The sequence below is a fragment of the Rousettus aegyptiacus genome, unplaced genomic scaffold (assembly GCF_014176215.1).
Source record: "Rousettus aegyptiacus isolate mRouAeg1 unplaced genomic scaffold, mRouAeg1.p scaffold_m13_p_15, whole genome shotgun sequence".
Classification (NCBI taxonomy): domain Eukaryota; kingdom Metazoa; phylum Chordata; class Mammalia; order Chiroptera; family Pteropodidae; genus Rousettus; species Rousettus aegyptiacus.
This window is the reverse complement of record NW_023416290.1, coordinates 50,992,467-51,016,548: the sequence shown is the minus strand read 5'-3', so window position 1 is coordinate 51,016,548 and position 24,082 is coordinate 50,992,467. Positions and strand designations below refer to the sequence as shown.

The 24,082-nt window shown below is 32.3% G+C and overlaps 1 protein-coding gene and 2 pseudogenes across 2 annotated transcripts in view; 1 reads left to right on the top strand and 2 right to left on the bottom strand.

Moving 5' to 3' along the window:
* The window catches only part of TMEM65 (transmembrane protein 65), a 38,828-nt gene extending 21,149 nt beyond the window's left edge, over nt 1–17,679 (top strand). For both annotated transcript variants that reach the window (XM_016166432.2, XM_036233002.1), the window contains 6 exons: nt 1,647–1,691; nt 4,779–4,846; nt 8,900–8,954; nt 9,830–9,872; nt 11,720–11,825; nt 14,546–17,679. In XM_016166432.2, coding sequence (XP_016021918.2) covers nt 1,647–1,691; nt 4,779–4,846; nt 8,900–8,954; nt 9,830–9,872; nt 11,720–11,825; nt 14,546–14,647 — 419 coding nt within the window. In that variant the 3' untranslated portion in view covers nt 14,648–17,679. The remainder of the gene's footprint in view (nt 1–1,646; nt 1,692–4,778; nt 4,847–8,899; nt 8,955–9,829; nt 9,873–11,719; nt 11,826–14,545) is intronic.
* A 2,443-nt stretch (nt 17,680–20,122) lies between these two features.
* LOC118612370 lies at nt 20,123–20,241 on the bottom strand (annotated as a pseudogene).
* A 1,567-nt stretch (nt 20,242–21,808) lies between these two features.
* Nucleotides 21,809–21,927, bottom strand: LOC118612258 (annotated as a pseudogene).
* Nucleotides 21,928–24,082: the final 2,155 nt, after the last annotated feature.

Genomic DNA, 24,082 nt, shown 5'->3' with positions numbered 1-24,082 from the left:
TGTGCAGAAGGATTGGGTCTTAAAGAAGGTTCAGTATTGGAGGTGGATCTAGAATTTTTTAAGCTAAAAATAGTTGGAAAATATGGTATTCCAAAGTACATTCTTAATGGTCATATTGTTATTTTAAAATAATCAGCAAAAGAAAAGTTATGATGTATATAAAACATACACACACACACACACACACACACACACACACACAGTAACTGAACTTCAAAGTCTGCTGAATAAACGTTGAATTAGAATATATTTCCAATGTAAGTATAGGTAGTTTACCTATATCGAAAGAAAAGTCTTAAGGTTAAGATATATTTATAAGGAAATAAAATTACTGCTTTCAAAGTAAATTTTGAGGTAATAGTGCTAGTCAAAGAATGGAGAATATATTTTAATCAGATGTAAAATTCTACAAATATTAGTATATCTTCATATCTAAACACTTCTTCAAAAAGGAAAAACAAAACTTAAACTTGCATTCTTACAACTTTCTGAATAATATGATAATTGATTAAACGCTAGGTTTTAGTGTATTTCTTGTGGTAAAGCCATTATGGTTCTATATGCTTTTTTAGTAAAATAGCATTCATAAATATGATCCATACTCCTTTTTTCATATAGCTTATCAATGGAGATTTATTTGCACTTTACCTTTTTTAAACTAAATTCTTCAGTTCTTATGTTATCATAGATTATAAATTAATGTTTTAGAAAATGATATTGTCCATAATGTGTTTCCTTGAAAAATCCGATTGTCTAAATCTTTAGAGTAGAACAGTCTGTGGTGTGAGTTCTTCTCTATAGGTTGTCATTAATTCTGTGGATTGAGTGATAATGAAGAAGGTAGAATTCTTAGCCATTTTACCATAGCTTTCTGTCTTGTACTTATACAAATGGTGAGATAGTTATTGTTATGGGATTAGGTAGATTGCATTTTTTGTAATAATTGTTAATTTTTAGATTTAATGATGGCACTTGAAGATATTCAATATATATTTGGGAAAACTGTGTGTGTTTATTATGGCATATTATAAATAGTATATTGTTACTTGGTGAATAACACCCTGCTTTTTTAGGTCATTTTATCGTGTATAATATTCTATATTATACAGTAGTATAGGTTTCAAAACTCAAAATATTTAGTATGTTATCAAGAGAGATTATTTAAGGGACAGAACACAATCCAGTGAAGTCACTGGTGTAATACATTGCTTTAATAATAGCTTTCCTATTTCTGAAAGATACCTAGGTCTCTTTGAATATTATTTTTCATGTTATCAATATTCATTTGTATGTATATTTCTTAAGACATCTAGGGTTGCTGTCTTAAAAAAGGGTAGCTGTATTTTTGCAGTGTTTTCTTTTTACTGTAATTAATGTAAACAGGTTCATTATATAGCAGTAAGAACTTAAAAACAAAAATGTAAAAAGCAGATGATTTACTCAGTTTTGTCTTATAACCTTGTAATTTAATCCATACCAAGTAATATTTTCTGTATGGATAATTTGGTCTATTAACCTAAAGATAATTTATGAGTAAACTCTAATGTTTTCCCACTTTGTAAATCTGCTGTTTTCTTCATTGTAATAAAAAAGAAATCATGCTATAGCAACTAATTCTTGCCCCACATCCTTTTTTTCCCCTTTAGAAAAATTGGAAGCTCCACCACCCACCCCAGGACAGCTGAGATATGGTAATGGTTCTATAATTGTTAAATATTATGTATCTATCTTTTGGATGTAAAATAACCGTATCATTCACTGATAGTATATAAGAGTCAGTAGATTAAACCTTTCCAGATAGAGTGAATTATCCTATTTATTATGCTGGAGCAAAAAGTTTATAAACTTGGCTTAACATATAACACAATATTACCAAATTTCTAATATTGTTAACCATATGCACTATTGTTTAAATATTTTACCATCTACAAATAGAAGTATACTTATGGTAGAGTTTTTCTTAATTCCCAGGGAAAAGGATATATTTAATTCAGTTTGGATTTAAGTTAGACAATTGTCAAACTAGAATTTCTAGGCTCGAGGCTAGGTGGAACTGTTCTGTGGTGGAGAAAACACCCCAGGCTTTCTGTTTGTAATAATGAAGAAAGTAAAGTTGATTTAAAACCACCACGAAGAACAATCTTAGGATGCTTCTGGTGTGGTTTCTTTATTATGATAGGAGTAAATATTCAAAGGGCAACACTGAAGTAACGTCAAACAGATTGGGATTTTATAAAGACAGTTGATGAAGAATTATGTAAAGTGAATTTGAGTAGGCTGTGAGTTAGAGCTAAATATTAGATGTGATTTCCTAACAATTGCTGAGGTAGAGAATATTATTTCCCAAAGGAAATTGAAGAAATTACAAATTGGAAGATCATTACATACTGGAGAGCAAACATAATTTTTTTTTAAACCCTATTTAATAATTCTTTTTTCTCTCAAAGGTAGAAATAATTTAGAAATAAGTAACTTTTCCCAAATACCAAAATAGTTTAAGAATTTGTTAAGACTTCTTTTCTTTAGGTAATCTTTCCTGATTCTCCTAGCCTAGATTCATACAGTCACTATTCATAGCACTGTATGATACTATTATCATTTTTTTGGTCATATTGAAATTAACCGTTTATATGGCTATGTTATCATACCTAAACTTCTCGAGGGCTGGTAAACAAGTCTCATTTATTTTTGTATCTCAAGCGCCAGTGGAGTATCCAGCACATGTTAATTTAATTTTTTGAAAATTATATTTTTTCCTTTGGGTTAACAATATTTTTTTTTTATTTATAGGACACATTTATTTAGATTTAGGCATAAAAACATAATATATTTTATAGTTCAAAATGATTATTATAGCAACGTGCCTTGGTTTTATTAACCAGGTTTTTACTAAAGTAACAACTGGTCTCATCTTAGTTTAATAGCCTTAACATCTAATTTAAGATATTTATAACTGGCCAGTTTTACAGATGCCGTCAGAGTAACCCCAAAATGTTAAGTAATCCCAAAGGTTTCATAGTTACTTTGCCATATTACATTTCAAAGACGATTGAGAAGATGATTTGTGGGACCTCTCTCCAGAGATAAAGTTAAGTAGCTTTTTCTTCACTGTAAATGTTTGGGTTTTTTTTTTAGTAAATTGAACAATTTTCATTATACTCTTTTGACCTATCAAATTTTTACTATGTTTTTGTAAGTCGGAATTACATGTATATGTTTTGGAATCTACTTATTATAAAATTTTTTATGTCTAGTATTTTACTAGACTTCGGCAAAAAATCAAAGAACCTAGACTAGGTAGGCTCTTTAATTGAAAAATGTCATTTCATTATGTTCTATTTGATTTTTATCATCCTCAACTGCATGTGAAATAATATTCTTTATAATTAAAAAGTTGCTGCCTTTTATCTAGAATAATCTTACTTGATAACAAAAAGAATCTGAAATGACCTAGGATATCTACTATTTTCCCTAATCTTAGTCTTCAGTAGTGCTTGTGGGTAGAAGTGCTTTTGTTTTGTTTTGTTTTGTGTTGTTGTTGTTGTTGTTGTTGTTGTTGTGTGGGGTTTTTCAGACTGTTCATTATTAGCCTTTCCTGATTGGCACAGAGCTCATTTGTAGTAATATCAAACTTTCTGAACTTCTGGATAATATTTTAATTTTAACTTTCTGCGGACCTAACTAGATTTAAAAAAGACTCTAAAGTTACTGAAACCAAATACATATAACCAATTGATTTAAGGGACAGTTTTTTGGATATGATATAAAACTCAGAGTTTTGATGTTTATCTAAAAAGAGTCCTCAGTTGAACTGATGTTGACTATACATTGGAAATTTATAGATTAATTGGAATAAAGTCTTTTAACTGTCCCCAGCTTTTAATCTGTTTCGCAGTCTGCCTTCAGTTCTCTCAGTCTGGAATTCTCTTCCTTTTCAGGTTAGTGGTCCTCAACTTAATTAACTAATACTTATTGAGCATCTACTGTGCACTAGGCATTCTGCAATGTGCTGAAGATGCACATGTGAAAAAAGGGAGGCTGAATGTATTAGTTCTTCCCAGTTACATTTCTATTGTCTCAGGTTATTCAGATTATATACTAGGTAGATGAGGTAAGGTGTTGCCTTTGATAAGAAGAGGCCAGATAACATTTTTATTTAAATAAAATATTGTTTATAATTTGTGAAAGCATTCAGGGATACTGGTGCATTGTGTAGTGGGGGAGACTTTACACATCGATGTCCAATATTATAGATGAGGTAATCACATTTTTCTAACAATTGTTTAAAAATTTGTTTAGTGAGTAAAAGTGACCAAAAAGCTTTTCTGAAATTTGATTCAAGGAATTTCTTATTATTTCTAATGTGGAAATCAATTTTATGATATCAGTTTTTAGGTATAAGAGAAACAGATTGATGTCAATAGCAATTAAACAGGTAAAACATGGTATTCATACGTATTTACTTATTTGTTCTGCCATTAATTGTATGTAATTTGTATGTGTATGTGTGTTGCCAGTAGGAAAACACAAAAGCCTAACACAATTGTTTTTACATGTTATGTGTTTTTTTATTTTATTTTATTTTATTTCTCAGTATAGTTTCTATCAAATAGCTAAACTTATAGCAAGAACAGAATCTTTTGACTATGGGGAATGGAAAGCAAATTCCAAAGCTTATCAACTCTATCTAAGAAAGATTTTGATCATATGGTCTGTTTTTGTCATTTTAAAGTAATAGAAATCTTAAAATATATTTTTCTGTTTTTGATGTTTTCCAGTATTCGTCCACAATGCGATACCTTTCATAGGGTTTGGCTTTTTGGATAATGCAATTATGATTGTTGCAGTAAGTTCTCTCTCTCACCCCTTCTATTTTGAGTTAATGAAGAAATTTATATGCTTTATATTTTCCTGATTATTGCATATTATAAATATAAAATTATTAACATAATGAATGAAACTATTTTTTACTATATTTTATGTTAGACTATAACTCAATTTTAAGGCATCACATATATTAATCATTAAAACTTTTGGTAAAGCATCATCAATAATAAACATTTATTGAGTCTATAGTATACTGTTCTAGTTTCAAGATTCTAATTAAAGAAAAACGTATATAAAATTTTCTGATGCTATTTAATTCACATTATGAATTATTTAATTCAGCAGTTCACATCACACATGTTATTTGATTAGTTCCTTATTTAATTTACCATACAAAGATGTTTTAAAGGATATTTCGATACAGTCAATCCATTTAACCTGAAGGTATTTTAAATTTCATTTCAGAACATTGAATATATACCCCTTCTGTCTTTGTTTCATTGTAGTGTAAAAAAAAATTCTCCTTTGCTGTGGTCATTTTATTGTGAAGGTGTTCCTCACAAGTGTCGTTTAGTTTTAGGGATGGCTGATTTACCTTTTTACCGTCATGTGACAGCTTTTGTTAATGGATACCAGTATTGGGTCTAGATTCTAAAGTCACATAAGTAAGCCAATGATTAAAATGCAGGTATTCTGAACCTGCCCAATGCTCTATTTTTTTCCACTGACTTTATGCCTTTTTAAAAATTCTATAAATTCTAGTGATTTTGTAGGAAACTGCTTTAAAAAATGGAATAATTTTAGGATTATTGAATGTGAGGAAAATACATATGAGAGATGCAAATTGTGTGTGTGTGTGTTTTGGAGGTCACATGTACTACAGATGAACATAAATCAAATATTTGGTTTCAAATAGGGATAAAGGGATAATTTATATTATATAGATTATAAAATTTGCTCAAAGAATATCTAACATTTGTTTATTCAAGAGTGTTTTGAGGTTTTTTGATGTATAGTCTCACTTTATGTCTAGATTGATGGGAACAGGTATCCGAAAAGTCTGGCCATTCACCTGGTTGAGGAAACTTACAGGGTAAATTCACAGATGATACTCTAGCATGCAAACAACTGGAAGGTGATAAGCACCCACTGGATAATTCCTTAGAGTAGTAGAGAAGAAGCCTCTAAAATATGATTTCAAAATGCTAGTGTTTAGACTGATTTCAACATCTTTCTCATTTGTATATAAGAATCAAATTGGCATACTATTAATGTAAGCTATAACTGAAAAGTAAAAATAATTAAATTAAAAAAAATCGAAGTGGCCAATTTATATATCTGCAAATGTGAGAAAGTTATTCAACCATTTAGAACTATACTGCCTTTTCTGAAATTGCTAAAATCTGAGTTGGTTAGATTATTTAAATAGTTAATGTAAATCAAATCTAGTTATTATGAAAACCCCATTATGATGAACTTATAACTTACAGTTAAGACTTGCTGTGTTTTTGAATAGATTGTCTGAATTAAACCTCTCTGTGGTAAATATTTCTTTTGATTTTACACAATTCACTCAACATTTTTAAGATTCTCTTTATTGACAGCTAGTACTTTCCATACTGCCATCCTAATAATCTTTTTTTTCCCCACCTCATTAGGGTAGACATTAGATAATTCAAATTCTGAAAGACCATTCTAGCTACAGGGAAGTGTTGAGATGATATATTTTGCATAAAGAGAGGCTCAGGTAGATTTTGAAGAGAGATCAGAATAGAGAAATTGGGTAGCTTTTTAGATCTTGAATAAGACCTTCAGAGTCTGGTCTTATTTTTTTGAAATAAATATCTAAATAGAGCTACCAACCCAAACAAAACAAACACCCACATTCTAAGTGTCAAATTATTGTAGTATTGTTCACTATTTTGTGCTACTTAGGCCTGTGTCTCAGTATAACTGAGACTGGACTGTGTTTGCAGGCCCCATATGGTTGACTCCAATTTAGTAATATTTGTTTATTACTAGATTATTTTTCTAGTTTACATTGAAATCCAGTTTCAGGGACTTATCACCAGGTTGTTATTTATATAACACTGAAGTAAATATTTAAACCACTGGCTCAATACCTGATTAAGAGTGATAGGTGTGACAAAAATATTATCCTGTGATAATTGCAGACTAATTCAGGGACAGTGAAATTTTCCAAAGAGGCTTTGTAATAGACTGTTGAGACTGAAATACATAAATGATATAACTATAGAACCTATCAAAAGGGAAATGAGATCATTAGTATAATAATAAATTCTTTCACCTTTTTAAAAAAACACTGATAGCTTCCTAACACTGTGGGACCGCTATGCCTTTTGAGATACAGTAAGTTAAGATATTTGCTGCTTCTTTTCTATCATGCCATAGATATTTGATTTCCTCTTTCTTGTTAGGTGTACTCTCTGGGCTGCTGCTACCTGAGATATAGGCCTAAAAACAAATTCGTATAACTTCTTGTAATAGAGTTGACCTTTGTTATTGGCTGCTGTTCATACTAAGTTTTTAGTTTCATATTTTTTATTATGTTTTTGTTATTGGGATGGCTTTTTTTAACTTAGTGTGTTTTTTGGATTATTTTTCTTATTAGTTGGGATAGAATTTATTAGAATTCCAGAGTAGATTAATTGTGTTAAGATGATGAACCAGGTATAACTTTAAGACAATTGTTTGTAATTTGTAACTCACCCGTTAACATGAAAATTGATGTAACTGGAAAAAAGTAAAGGAGAGGATAGTCCATTGCCTTCACATTGACTTTGATTTTATTTGAGGCTTTATATGCTATTTGAAGGACCTTCAGGTTCCTTAAATTTAATCAAATGATTAAACGCTTAAATACTTTTTAAATACATGCATTGCAAACAGATTCTTCTTGGGTCCTTCCTAATGATTCATTGCTGTCAAGAATGCTGTATTTATTTTTTTATACACTATAACTGTAAAACACTTCTCTTCTGTGTTAAAGCTTCAGGAGTTTTTTTGGGTTTTTGTTTTAATTTTTTTACATTATATCTATAGATACACATCTTATTCTTTGTGCCTGTTCTTTTCTTTCATTCTTCAGAAATCTCTTTCTTTGGGTACCTTTACAACCTTATAATTTTAAGTGCCCGGGAGACTTTTGTGTATCAGGCTGTTTGGACTATATAAGAACTGTATTTTAAAGGGGTGGAACCAAAAGCCTTAGGGGAAAGAAAGTTGAAAATTTAACTCAGCTTCTCTTCACTTTTGTAAATAATTGAGTAATGCAGTATTTCTACGTACCAGAGAGAGCACTCTTTCTTTCTTTCCTCACAAATATCATTTAGATTTTAAGAATTTCCAAGCAGCAGTATTCAAGAGAGCTTTTGAAAATTAAGTCCATTTATTGCCCAAAGATTAGAACTGAACTAGCACAATAGATTTTAGAATTTCTTCTGTATTCTAGTAATAATGCATTAGAATAGTTGAATCTTCTTCACTTTAGTTCCTTCTCTTTAAAGCAGAATTTAAAAAAATACAAGCCCCTGTTTTCTTCAGAGGAATGAAATAGATATAGAAAGTCTTAAATTATCTCAATAAATTAGTTCCGTGGAAATACAATGAAGCCTCATTTTTGTTGTACATCTATTGTATTAAATGTTGCTGTTTCTTATAAATGAATCATATGGTCTCACTACTTCGTGGCTAAAGAACTAAGTGTCATAAGATAATTTTTGACGTCTGAGCTTTTGGGTCCCTAGAAACTAGTTTAGTCCTTTTAATCTTTCATAGACTAAATAACAGTAGTATAGATATATCATTCAGAATTTAAAATTTAGATGAATTGGTCGTCTTTGACTTGTACTGCTGTGTGGGTTGATATTTATTTTGATGAAAGCCTAATTTTTATGAATAAAATATTGATATTTCTGCACATTTCGTGTATATAATTTTGCCATGATAACATGTTGATTAACTATTTTATCTGCTTTTATTAATGCTTTGCTATGTCAAAGTCACTTCAGCTTTCATTTTTAGGATTAATTTCATTGTAATCATTTTTCAGGGAACCCACATTGAGATGTCTATTGGAATTATTTTGGGAATTTCAACTATGGCAGGTATTTAATGATAGTAATATTATTCCATTGTTTCTATATAAGACACTTAAGTAGGTTAAATTTAGAAGAGGATAATTTGAATGAGTTTGCTCATTGAAATGTCTACTAGTCTGTCTCCTATATCCTGTTGCTCTAATTCTTAACTTTGTGTATGTAGCACTTTTTTTTCCTGAGAAATTCTAGGTACTTTATGTTAGTTAATTGATAACCATAATCTATACTGACTATGTTTAAAAAGTTTTTCTCGTAGTTCAATGTTACCCTAAATTCTTTCTGCCCTTTTTCTTTTTTAAATTATTTATTTTCAAGTTGGATAGAAAAATCAGAGAAGGAGATACAACACAGAAAACCTAATTTGGTTCTATCTCTTTCTTTCCCCTCAGTTAACAATCTTTTCTTTATAATGGTGAAATATGGGAATGGTTCTGTGTTGTGTTTATTATCTAGGACACATGAAGTTAATGAAAGAGACGTTTCTGCTCCTTGATTTTCTTAAATTTCAGAGCTCTACATATGGCTCTTTACTTTTTATCTTCCAAATATCCAAATTCCCTTAAACAAATATTATCTGAAAATTACAACTACAAAATATTGTAGAGGTGTTTTAATATTGAAACCAAAATGGAACCTGGATGCCATCACAGGAAAACCCTGCTATTTGATGGGGATAGAATAGTATGATCTCAGGAGAATTGTGTTCTATTTTGAAATCTTGAGATTCAGAGCTATCCAATGAGTTACTTTAGATATAATTGTAATTTGAGAAATGTGGTAATTCTAACAGACCGGAGCTTTATTGATTACATAGTGATGTATTATAATGATTTTTCTGAATTCCATATCATAATTCACTTGTCTGTTTTTCAATTTTTTAGCTGCTGCTTTGGGAAATCTTGTTTCAGATTTAGCTGGTCTTGGGTAAGTGCATTCATTTATTCATTTGTGTGTGCGTGTATGCTTACTTTTTCTCTTATCTATTTTCTTTTAACTGAGAAGCCTTTTAAAAAGAGACATTTATTTGTGTGTGTGTGTGTTTTAGAACTAAATTTTAAATTTTTATATTTCTAAGTTAGTAGTACTAAATCTTTGGTGTGCCTCAAATATAGATGCCTGGGTTGTACCCCAGTCATGTAGTATTAGTGTTTTTGAGGACTGGGCCCTGACATTTGTGTTTAATAATCTTCTCAAAGGATTCTGATAGATGCAAAATTTTTTTCTAAAACTACCATAATGTAAGCAGCATCAAATATTTATATGTATCTTATAGACATTTCCAAGGATGAGACAGGATTTAAAGTAAGAACCCCTTTTTATTTCTCTACCCTGCCCTCCCACTAAGCCCAGAGATAAGAGATACGGTTCAAATGTAAGGATACTGACTGGGCATGTTTTCTAGAGAAAAGACCTTTCAAAGGGAGTGTATGACCAAAGCATACATGTTTTTTTTTTTTTTTTTTTTTTTGCCCAGTTGCTCTTTTTACTCCATGTAGCAGGAATGATGAAACAAACTGAGGATGTCTACTTAGAAAAGGCCCGTTTTCTCTCTTTCTATTTTTACATTCTCTCCAAGCGGCAGATGGCTTAGGCCGCTTCCTGAGCCTGGGGAAGCAGGGAAAGTGTAAAATAGACCAAGCTGGCATTGTGGTAAACATACTCTCTCTTGCTCAATCTTTGATTCTCTTTCTTCCTTCCTTGGTTCCTTGGAGTGGTTAAGTTTTGAGATTTGTATTTGGGTCTGCTGGAAGTCTACTTAGCCCTATAGTCTAGGCAATGGCAGCTTTGTAAGCAATCTAATCCTATGTATTAGACTTTTGCAGTGGAGTTGGGGCCAAAGCTGTTGTTAAAAACAAAGCTTCTTTGTTTATAGGCCAAGGCAGGAATTCCTGGAATTCCTGGCATAAATCTATAATGATATCACCTCTCAAACATTCCAATTCCTGGTTTCCAACAGTAAAGTTAATGCTATAGCTACTGTGATAGCTTTCTGTATTTAATAGAACCAAATGATCTAATAGATTTTAAGGCCATTTAGTTTTAGATTGCATCATAAAAATTATTTTTGATTAGAGATAAAGATTTTGTTGGGGGTGTTTATATTTAAGTACTATTTCTTCTCTGCCTTTAAAAAATGTTAAGTAGCAAATACCACATTTTATTAATTCTCAGATATACAGTTTTTTTAGATAACATAACTGACATTGGGATCCATCTTGTAAATACATAGTTCAATTGGTAATTTTTTTTCTTTCTTACAGCTCATAAAGTGAGGTTATATCCAATAAATGTTGTTGACTTAGAATTGATAAATACTTGAGATTGCCCTGAAAATGCTGGGCTCTTTTTCTTATTATATCAATCTGATGCATTTTGGAAATTTTTGCTTTCTAATGACAGTTATTATTTACATCATATGTTAAAGTTCTTTACTTTGAATTTAGAATAAGTGCATAAATTATTATAATTGTTGCAAAAAATTTTACATACCTTGAATTGGTCTTTTTAAAGTAATGATAGAGAATAATTTCTCTTAAATCAATTAATTTATCTATGTATTAAATATATTAATATGAAAATAGTTTTAAACTGGTTATATTTGTACACAATAAAAAAATAAAAGTTGTAAAAAATGTTTATACCATTTCTAGAATGCCAATTACAGGTGTAAAATTATCTTATTTCTCTTTGTAGTAATTATTTTTTTACTATCTGAGGACATTTGCATGTCTCTTTAAAAACTTATATTCTGTCCTCATGTATTTTTAAAGACTTGCAGGCTACGTTGAAGCTTTGGCTTCCAGGCTAGGCCTCTCAATTCCTGATCTCACACCAAAACAAGTTGACATGTGGCAAACACGTGTTAGTACACATTTGGTAAGTACTTCATATGGTTTACGATAATGAATTCAGATATCTAATCTAAGACACCATATAGTTCAATCCCTTGAGACATTTGAGACTAAAATTGATCTGAGTGGGGTTTTTAATAAAAAATTGTTCAAGCCTTGGCAGTTTTCACAGGAAGAGTAATTTTTTATTGACTTAATTTTTTGTAGGTATACTTGATTTTTAAAAAACTTCTTTATATGCCTCAGTTAATCTTGAGGAGTATCAGTTATGTGCTAGACATAAACTGAATAATAAACTAGAGTTCTTTTTGTGGACCATTTCGTAGAAAACCAGACATTTAAAGAAATTATAATTTAACATGGCATGCAATAATAGAATAATGCACTAGATATAGCAGTAGCACAAAAGAATTAACACTTTTAGGAAAATATTTTGTTTGGTGGGGAGACTTCTTGGCAGTTATTAGATCTAAGCTGATTTTTTTATTATTATTATTATTGATGAGGCATTTACTAGGTGAACAAGAGAATTCCAAGTATCTTGACTAGCAGGTAGAAAAGCATGATAAAAACTGTGTGTGTTCAGAGAAATACAGGAAATTAGGTATTGCTGGGATATAATATGTAGTAGTTGTGGATAGAAATAGCAGTAGAAAACTGAGTCGGAGAAATAAGAGTGGATCAGACAGGAACGCATTTTTCCATCTAGGCTTAAACTACGCTAAAGAACTGGAACTGCATACCTAGGTGATGGAATGCTAGTGACTTTTAAATAGAAAGGAAACTGGATGGATCACGATGCCACCAATTAAGTCAAGAAGAAAAGGAGGAAGAACAAGTTTGTAAGGGAAGAGAGAGTAAGTTCTATCCTGGGCACATTAAATTTGAGATGCTGGTAGAACATTCATGTGGTGACACCTAGTAGGCATTTGGATTAAAGGTGAAGGTTAGGTCTGAATTAGAGATGACGGCTGTTATCATTCATTCATTTAACACATATTTATTGTTTGCCTACTACATGCAAAGTACAGATCTAGGAGTTTTTATTATATTGGTTAACAAAACAAGATCTTTTTTTTCTGGGGGACCTTACTTTCTAGCATGGGGGAAAGAAACACTTAAAAATTCTGACAAATGAAATATTTAGTATATTAGAAGTTTGCAAGTGTTATAGGAATTAAAGGAAAAAAGAAAACCAAGCAGGGTAAAGAGCTTGGGAGTGCTAGGTGGGAGGCAGACTGCAGTATTAAGTATAGAGGGTCACTGCAGGCCTCACTGGAAAGGCTGATAATAGTTAAAACCATGAGAAAAGATTGTTGTACAGGGCAGTGGTCCCCACAGTGTGATACCAGACCAGCAGGATCAGTATTACCTGGGAACCCATTGGAAATGCAAACTCTCAGCTTCCACCTTGCACCTATCTGTTGCTATGTAAAAATACATATATGTGTATCCATATCCACAATTTATAGGTAAATTGAAGTGAGACTAGCTAGCCGATATCACCCAGAGTTGTTGAGGAATAAGGATATTCTAACATTCTAGCCATTTGGTTTAATATGTTAGCACTACCATTGAGATTAAAAGAAGATTATCTTCCTGGGGTCTCCTCTTCTCACTCAATTGATAATTTTGTTTTCTCTCTATATTAGAAGCAGGTCCATTTCCCCTTTTGTATAACAAAAGCACCTCAATTACTAAACTAGTGTGTATGTGCGTTTTGCTAAATACACATAAGGCATATGCATTCTATTCCTTATTTGTTGATTGCTTGTTTTATATTACAATCAAATCTACTCTGTAACATAACATTTGGTTATAAATAGCATGAAGTAGTTGATCATCTACCATCTAGTTATAACATAAGCTAACTCTGAAATTTACCTTTAATAGAAAATATGCCAGTGCATGTGTAGGTTCTAACTGACATAGGTTGTATTTTAAAACCTCATTTATAATTCAGTTGTTTGAAACTCTGAAAATATTTTCTTGAAAAACAATATTGCAGATGTACTCAAGTTCTCTGGTTAGCCTCAGTGTAGTTAACTAAAGGGCCTCGTATCATAAGACCTGATAATAATATGTAGGTAACCTTTTTTACAATGGGAAATATGTTTCAGGTCCTGCATCAGGGAGCTAGAGAAAGGTGTCACACTTCTTTTCCTCCCTCCCTGCCCTGTTGACTTTATGCCCCATGGAGATAACGGGTTGGAACTTATGGACTGGCATTCCTAAAGTGAGGGGGAGGAAAGCTTTGGTTTCCATGGAGGGTCGTAGCAGGCATTCTGGGTGGGAAGAGGAAGTGGAATCTATTAGGAGTGATCATTTCATGTCTATGGGAAGTCAGGGATCTAAAATAGTATATAGTAGTCTCTGTGAATGTTCATAAATAAGTGCAAATGTTACATGGTCAAAATAAGAATCTAGGTCAGGTTTTTGCCTGTTTTCTTGTCTTTTGATGTTAAAATATATGTGCAATTTTTAAAAAGTGTTTTTGTACTTGAACATTTTTAATATTATTTTTATAGCAATTTGATAAAAAAATTCCTGGTGCTTCGAACTTTATCATTTGTTCTGGAACCTTTTTGTAGCTTATTTTTATATTCAAGTTACTGTGATCAAAAGAAATGCAGTCACAGTTGAATTTTATAGTACATAGTAAGTGTTCATCATAGATGTTTAAGCAAGGATTTCTCTTACAGGGATAAAATAACTTTCAAAAAATGTTTTCTTTTGTTTCCTTAGGGCAAAGCTGTTGGGGTGACTATTGGCTGCATTCTAGGAATGTTTCCTTTGATTTTCTTGGGAGTAGGTGAAGAAGATGAAAAACTGGAAAAGACAAATTAACCCTCTTAGAGAACCTATAAAAATGTAAACTAATGTACCTCAATTATTAAGTATGCTGTCACAACATTTAGGAATTAAGACAGTAACAGTGTATAGATATGGGATCAAATAATTCAGCATGTATTATGGAAAACACTAACTTATTGTGGCTTGATTTTCTTAGGACATCTTTTTTAAAAAAACTGTTTAGTATCATTTAGTGTAAATTGTTGAAATGCTTTTTCATCAGTGGCAGTCAACATTCTACCTTTTCCTTCTCTTTCTTTATATATCAAAATATCACTTAAGTGTCAGTCATTGATGTACTGTACTGACTTGGGGTTTGCTTATTTGTTACTTAACATGTGTACTTGCATGAAAGCATTTTCTTTTGTTCCCTATAGTTACAATTCAATCTTAAGATTTTTCCAAATTACTTAGGATGTCTAATATCAGTTGAAGATTTTTTTACTCTCTTTTGGCAATGAATTTTGTACTATTTCACAGTAAACATTCACAATCATGTAATTGCACACATTTTTTTAACTCCCATATCTATTCAAATTGGATGCAAACTTTAAGTATTTTAAGTCTCTATTATTCATTTTCATTTTATGACTTTACTGTTTCAAGAACCAGAAGCTCATCAGAATGAGCAATTATGTGGTCTCCCTACTACATAAAATCATGTATGTTAAGTGTATTATTTATAATTGAGGTTTTACCTTTTAATGTATCCATTTTGAATAATTACATGGTTCCTGAGAGGAAGAAAATGATTATTTTAGGGTATTTTAATGGGGATTGTGGAATTGGGTGAACTTAGGGGTTTGACGTGACACTTGGAAATGAAGAGACTAAAAAAATTTTTGTTCGAGAAATAGAAAATGGGAACTGTCAAGAAGGGTAATAGTATAAGTGGTAAAGTTGAAGTGATGTTTATAAGATTAATGAGATCTAAATTATATTGTTTGGGAAGGATTTTTTCCCCTCAAAGTTTCTTCTCAACTGAAGTGAATGAGACTGAGTACTTATAATCCTGATGCCATTATAGCTTGTTTAGTGAATTTTATTTCTGGATAACTTCTTTTGAGGTGAAAACTAAATATTTTATATTTTGCTTTTTGCTGTATATAGTCTGTAATCAAAAGTTACATGAATTGAAATCCTTTCCTTTTTTGATCATTTTTCTTCTTTTGTGGTGTTTAAATCATATTCTAGGTTAAAGTTACTTATTTCCAGTCTTGTGTATCTGACTTATGTTAACCATGTATGAATCATGAATTTTAATTTTATGAACCTTTAAAGTTTTTTAGCATGTGGCCTATTACACATGCTAAAAAATTACTCTTACTTGTTTGTAAGAGTAACTAAACACATTATGGAGGAGAAAAACCGAAATTAAAATTACACTTTGGGTAACGGAAATCATGTTGGTAAATTGATGCAAAAGAAGGGAAACTTACAAGATGGCTGTCTTCACAGCTACCTCATTTGAAAGTTTTATTTGCATGTATTTACTTCGAGCTCTTATTTTTAGAGGAGCTGTTTTTCCCCACAAGGCAATTTGTCATAAATTCTCTTCTGTGCACTTCAAAGTGATTTAGTGCTATCCTTTAATTATAGATTTTCGAGGGAAATAAGTAAGTCATAAACTATAGAAATAAATATATGCGATTCTTAATGTGTAAAATATGACAGTCTCGATTGGTCAAATTAGAATCATAGAACTTGCTATCTTAAACAGAATTGTGGTTTGTATCTTCCACATAATACCAACACACCAAAAAATTATTTTTATTATTTCAGATGAGAAGATTAGAGTGCTTATTAAAAAGATTTTTGTAAATGTTTATGTGCTTTTGTCCCTAACTTATATATTGCCAGTCCTTTCTGTTTTCTAAAAAAGCATTTTATTGTGGTGCTTTAATTTTCTTATTAATTAAATCCCATATCCAGAGACTTGCCTGTGAGTTTAGAAAGGGCTTTTGATTATTGGTTTGCTTTATTTTGTTTTGTTTTTTGCTCTTGAAAATAACCCAGTCCTATGGAATCTTTCAGTTTGGCTTAACATCTGCAGAATTATTTAAAGTGTCAAAATATGGAAATTCAAACCTTCGTATTGAAAGATATTTTAATTTACAGACACAATAAAAATTTGCATCATTCAGGTAATCACTTTTCAAGAAATAATAAAGCCCCTTTGTCCTTAACCTGAGGTACACATTTTTTCAAGATCTTATTCTACGCTAGTATGATGATTTGCACAAAGCGATTTCTGAAAAATTGTTCCTTAAAGATAATTATGTCATACAGTCGATTATTTTGTTACTTTTCTCAAAGAAACTTATTTCAGATTGAAACTGGAATTCTTATTTCTCATATTAGCTATTTCTTTATTGGCAGCACTATAACTGTGGTTAAATGCAACATGAGCTACGTGCGTACTGTTCGTTTGAAATTTATGTCATTCATGTATTATGATTTATTGACATGTCGATGCATGTAAATTGGGTGTGTTTTGTTGCCACTGTATGTTAAATGGTGACCAATGTTTTTACAAAAGAATTGAGCAAAAAAAAAAATCTTTTAAGAAATTTGGAATGTGGTTTTGATTTTGAAATTTGATTTTCTTCCTAATCTCAGAAGGCTCTTAGGAAATAAGATTAATAGATGTAGATTTGTTACAGGGCCGTAGCAGTGCCACTGGAACAGCAAAATGGAGCTCTGCCACCCCAACATTACGACTATGAGAGAGAAATGACTCACGCTGGGATAATCTAATCTTTAATAAGATGTCAAAAAAAAACTGTCCATAAAGACATTGGCATAAATTACACTGATAGGTCTTTACAGCAGAGCTGTCTAAACCTTCTATATAATAATGCCTCAGTTACTTTACTCCTTTTCTCTAGACCGTGCACCTCAAAGATAATGGAAGTTTATATTTTACAACAAAAGTTTGTCTAAACCATTTTGAAGTAAATCTAATTTTAGAATTATATTTTCTTACTATCTTAAAAAATGTATTAAATGTAATCTTTTTCTTACTGGCTAAGCATCATCTTCATGGATATCATTATTGTGCTTTAATGCAGTGCCTTTGGAATCTGGTTTTTATAGTTTTTGATTTTCCTCCCATTTTTTTGCTGCTCTCACTCCTGGCAACTGCTTTGTCTTTCGGATTTGCTGCTTCTCAGCTCTATGAACTTGGAAATTAGATAGCCAGTTTTACCATAAATTATTTGGGAAATATTAATAAATGGGCCGTGAAACCTGAGTGATATGGTGACAATGATTATAAACGTAATGTTAGACCCCTTTTATTAAGCACTTATTTATTGCTGTGTACTGTGATATCTTACACACATTATCACATCTAATTACTTTAATAACAGTGTTAAGTTGGTGCTATTATTCCTATTTGAGTAACTTGAGACAGAGAGAGGTTAATTTGCCCACAGTGTCATCACTAATAAATGGACTGGAATCCACCTTTGTCCAAGTGTAAAGCCTATATTCTTAACTTCGATGCAGTTGGGACATCATTTGCAGGAAATGTAACATCTATTCTCTGCTTAGGTTCCTTTTTGCTTCTATATCTCTGAAATTCAGTAGAGACTTAGCATTTGTTAATAATGTGAAAATTATACATTTATATAGCGCTTTACCACTAATAAAATATTCAGATGTTAGATATAAATGGGGTTTAAGAGAAGTAGTTGAGCCAAAGAGAACTATTAAGTAGTTAAGATTATTTTCCTTTTTTTTATTGAGGTATAATTGACATTCAACATTATTTTAGTTTCAGGCGTTCAAAATAATGATTTGACATTTGTAGACGTTGCAAGGTGACCACTACACTAAGTCTGTTTACCATCTGTCACCATACAAAGTTACTAATTTTTTTCTTGTGATGAGAACTTGAAGATTTATTTTCTCAACAACTTTCAAATTTACAATGTGATATTATTATTGACTGTAGTCACTACGCTGTACATTACTTCCCTGTGACTTATTTATTTTATATCCGGAAGTCTGTACCTCTTGATCCTCTTCACTCACTTTGCTTACCTCCAGCCTCCTTTCCCTCTGGCAACCACCAATTGGTCCTATATCTATGAGATCTATTTTTTTTTTTAGATTTCATATATAAGTGAAATCATACAGTATTTGTCTTTCTCTAACTTATTTAACTTAGTAGAATACCCTGAAGTTCCATCCATGTTGTCAACAATGACAAGATTTTTTTTTATGGCTAAGTAGTATTCCATCGTACATATATACCACATCTTTATCCATTCATCCATTGTCAAAGGTTACTTCCGTATCTTGGCTATTGTAAACAATCCTGCAGTGAACATAGGGGTGAATATATCTTTTGAAATTAGTGTTTTCATTTTCTTTGGATAAATATCCAATAGTGGAACAGCTGAATCACGTGAGAAGTTTTATTTTTAATTTTTTTAAGGAACTTCTGTGCTGTTTTCCATTGTGGCTACACCAATTTACATTCCTACCAATTGTGCGTGAAGGTTCCCTTTTCTCCACAAGACTTATTATTTCTTGTCTCTTCGAAAATAGCCATTCCGACAGGTGCAAGGTGATATGTCATTGCGGTTTTGATTTGCATTTCCCTGATGATTAGTGATGTAGAGCATCTTTTCATGTGCTTGTTGGCCATCTGCATGTATCTTTGAAAGAATGTCTGTTCAGATCCTTTGCTCATATTTTAATTGGATTGTTTGCTTTTTGTTGTTGTTATTGAGTTGTAAGAGTTCTTTATACTTTGACTTTAACCCCTTATCAGATTTATGATTTGCAGATACCTTCTCCCATTTAGTAGGTTGCCTTTTTGTTTTGTCGATGTCTTCCTTCACTGTGCAGAACTTTTTAATTTGACATAGGCCCATTTGTTTATTTTTGCTCTTACTGCCTTGGCCTTTGGAGTCAGATCCATAAAAATGTCGCTAAGACCAACGTCAAGGAGATTACTGCCTATGTTTTCTTCTAAGGGTTTTATGGTTTCAGGTCTTAACATTTAGTTCTTTCATTCATTTTGAGTTAATTTCTGTGTGTGGTGTAAGAGAGTGGTCCAGTTTCCTTCTTTTGCATGTAGCTGTCTAGTTTTCCCAGCACCATTTATTTATATTTTTAAGTTTATTATATTAGTTTCAAGTATACAGCACATCAATTAGACATCTATAATGTTCATAAAACGATCCCCCCAATTGCTTCTTCCCTCCCCTGGCCCTCCACTTAGCCATCATATTAATGCTATAACTACCTTCCCTCTTCCATGCTCCCCATGCCCAACTATCAACTACTAATTGTACTTCTTTAACCCTTCACCCCATTTTCCCAGCCTCCCAACGCCCCTCCCTGCTGTCCGTCACCAAATTGTCCACCACATTTGTGAGTCTGTTTTTGATTAGTTTGTTCTTTTTGTTCCTTAGATACCACATTTTTTAACATTTTTTATTTATTTATTTTTAATGCCTACAGCACCTGGTCTTCCTAGGTGGTCTCCCATCCAAATACTAACCAGGCCCGACCCTGCTTAGCTTCCAAGATCAGATAAGATCAGGCACATTGAGGGTGGCATAGCTGTAGACAACATCATTTATTGAAAAGACTTTTTTCACCATTGTGTATTCTTAACTCCTTTGTAGTAAATTACTAGACCATATATGCATAGGTTTATTTCTGGGCTCTCTAGTCTGTTCCATCGATCTATGTGTTTGTTTTTATGCCAAGACCATACTGTTTTCATTGCTGTAGTCTTGTAGTATAGAGTGAAATCAGGAAGCATGATACCTCCAGCTTTGTTCTTCTTTTGCCAAGATTGCTTCGGATAGTCAGGATCTTTTGTGGTTCCATACAAATTTTAGGGTTTTTCTGCTTCTGTGAAAAATGCCATTGGAATTCGATAGGGACTACATTGAATCTGTAGATTCCTTTGGGCAATATGGACATTGTAACAACACTAATTCTTCCAATCTATGAGCACAGGATATCTTTATTTGTATCTTCTTCCATTTCTTTCATTAATGCCTTATAGTTTTTAGTGTACAGATTTTTCACTTTCTTGGTTAAATTTATTCCCAGGTATTTTATTCTTTTTGATGCAGTTGTGAATGGGATGGTTTTCTTAATTCCTTTTCCTGATAATTTGTCGTTAATAGATAAAAACACAATGGGATTTTGTATATTGATTTTGTACCCTGCAACTTTACTGAATTTATTTTTTCTAACAGTTTTTTTTTTTTTGTGAAATCTTGTGGGTTTTCTACATATAAAATCATGTCATCTGCACATAGTGACAGTTTTATTTCCTCCTTTCCAATTTGGATGTGTGCCCCCTTTCTCCCTACCTCATTATCCTGGCTAGGACTTCCAATTCTATATCGAGTAAGTGGCGAGAGTGGACATCCTTGTCTTGTTCCTCATCTTGGAGGAAAAGCTTTCAGCATTTTTCCCCTCTTTTCCACTTTCCCTTGGTCAAGACCAGTTTCAAAAGTAGCCGAAATTCAAGGAGGTGGAGAAATCATTTCCAACCTTTCTGATGTGAGGAATAGCAATATAATGTCATGTTGCAAAGAGGCATGGACACAAGGAGGCATTATTCACTGGGGACCATTGGTAGAATGGTCTGTCCTTCCAGATTGTGCCTGATCATGGGCATTTTTTGGTACCCGTATGCCTTCTATTAGTATAAATAAATTCCTTGAAGGTAGGAATCAGATTTCAGTCATCTTTCCCTTTTTAACTATCATGGACCTTAAACACTGTGTAGTAAGCGTTGAATTTTTCCTGGGTGAGAAGAGAAGTAAAATGTAAGTATGAAAAAACTAAAGTTGAAAATGCATACTTATTGTAGTGGTAGAGCAGAAAAGATAATATCCCAAAGGTTTAAAAATTATAATCTCCAGAGCAGGAAAAAGCAAATGGCAACTATCAATGAGCCATCACAATATCTTAAAAATTATAGCATTTTTACAGCAAACTAGGTAAGGGCAACACAATTCCCAGTTTTATAGGTGAGAGAGTTGCAAAGCTGTGTAAGTAGCTAGACCTTTATCATTCATTCATTCATTCATTCATTAGGCAAGGCAACTCTTGATTGACCTCATAGACTGCAAGGACTTTGTCAGCTTACAATTCCTTATTTTATTTTTTTATTTTTTACCGCACCTGGTCTTCCTAGCTGGTCTCCCATCCAAGTACTGACCAGGACTGACCCTGCTTAGCTTCTGACATCAGACGAGATCAGGCTTGTTCAGGGCAGCATGGCTGTAGACTAGACCTTTATTTAAATTCAATTTTTCCAATTCCAAATTCTAGGCTTCTTTTTTTTTTCTTCAAATATTATAAGATTGCATTATATTAGCCAATTGATAGAGGGGTTTTAAATTTACAGAGTGAATTTTCTGGTAGTTGGTGCCTTGCTTTCCTTATTTATATTTCACTGTGTCGAAAATGAAAGATCTTAGAAGAACAATGCTTAAGGTACTGAAAATAAACTTTCTGCATTGATTTCAAGTCCTTTCTATTTCGAAGCAGTCAGATTTCAAGAGAAAAACTATGTTGGAGAAGAGCTCTGCCAAAAGCGTAGTCAAATTCTTTAGTCTTCCCTAGAAATTGCAGCCAGTGTTTTGCATATCTGCTATTAACACATTACCCTTTCATACCATCTGATATTTGGCATGTTTTATAAACAGGCTGAAAACTCTAGGCTGGATCCTGGCTATATTCAGGTTTTATAATTATAGCTTCCTGCAACATTCTTCCCACTCAGACAGCTAATAAATAGTTTAACTAATTTAAAATTCATCTTTTCTCTTTTTCTCTGCAAAATTGAGAAATTCAAAATGCAGTTCAGGAAAAAAAAAATTTTTCTGTACTCATTCCTACCGTGTATGTTTGCTATCCATAATGAACCAAATTATGAAGAAGATGGGTCAACAGAATCATAAAATTCAGTCCATTCCCTTGAGGATCTTCCAGTATCGGAGAGATGGACAGCCTTCGAGTACTCTGCAAACTCCAGAATTTTGTGATTCTGAGTGGCCCATGTGGTCCACAATGGTGCTAAGTTCTCATACGGCATTATATATTGTAGTTTTTGTTCTCACATAATTCAACATCCTGGGCAATAAAGTCATTTTGACACTTCATATTAATTAATTTTTGTGGTAAGACTTAATGTAAGTACACTTTTAAATAAAAACATTGAATTATTCCAATTCAGGAAAAATATAAATAGAATATAGCGATCTTAGAGGGCAAGCCATCAATTCGGTTTAAAGTAGTGAGTTAACTACGCTGCGATCCCTTGACTTCGAGGTGATACCATGAGCGCATTGCCTCACCTCTCTTGTGTGATATATCAGCACTGAGGCAAAAGCTGTATCTAATTACTATGTCTTTGGTCTTTATCACGATACTGTGTTACAGGTTATCCTTCTTTCCATATGGATTTTTGTTAGTGTCAGTATCAATTTTGAACTTCCAAAGGCTTGAGAAGAGAGTTATAAACACGTTAAAAATACAAAGATAGATTTAAACTCCCCGTTTTCAGTGCTTTTTAAGCCTTCAGCCTCTGAGCCCTCGAGCCTCTGAGGGGAATGGTTACTCTGATAGGCCTGGCGGTAGGTCCTGTGGGAAGGTCTCCTTTCACAGCTGAGGCCCTTTGCATTTTTTGAAGCCATGTTAATAATATTTGTCATTTGGAATTCCACAGTTCTAATCCAATTGATTCCTAGCTGTGGGAACTTACACACAAGGACTAACCTCTCTGAACTCTCTAAGTGTCCCCATTCATAAAATTGAGACGATAATCTCTCTCTCTTAGAAGAGTTAGAAGAATTGAGATTATACATTTATAATGCCTGGTGAAATGCTGGGTGTATAGAAGATGTTCAGTAAATGGTTATGGTGAAGATAGTAGTTTTTAAGACTTTCTCCTGTCTTCAATTTGGTGGTTAAATATTTGAAAAAATGAAACCTGTTGAATATTTTTGAGCTGAGGAATAATGGGAAAGTGAAAACATTTCACTTTCTCTCTTTGGGCTTTTATAATATGACTTCATTTTGTGTTAAATATTGAAATTTCCATCCATTAGACACATCTTTGATGAAAGTTAAGCAACAATAAGAAAACTCATATTAAACACATGAGTTTGAAATTACTTCTGCCACTGCTACTCCTAAAATCACTGAAATGCAGTGATTTGGAGTCTCCCAGTATTTTTCTTGCATGTTGCGAAAAGCTGATCAGGCCCTATGAAACTCCTGTAGTTTCATTGAAATATTTAAATTGAAGTCTCAGGTCTTCTGTTTACTAGCTGTTTGGTCCCAGGCCAGTCATTTAGCTCATCTGCCAAATGAGTGCTGGACACTGTGATTGGTATCCCACAGGTTTGTTTTGAGTTTGAATGAGACATTGTATGGGAA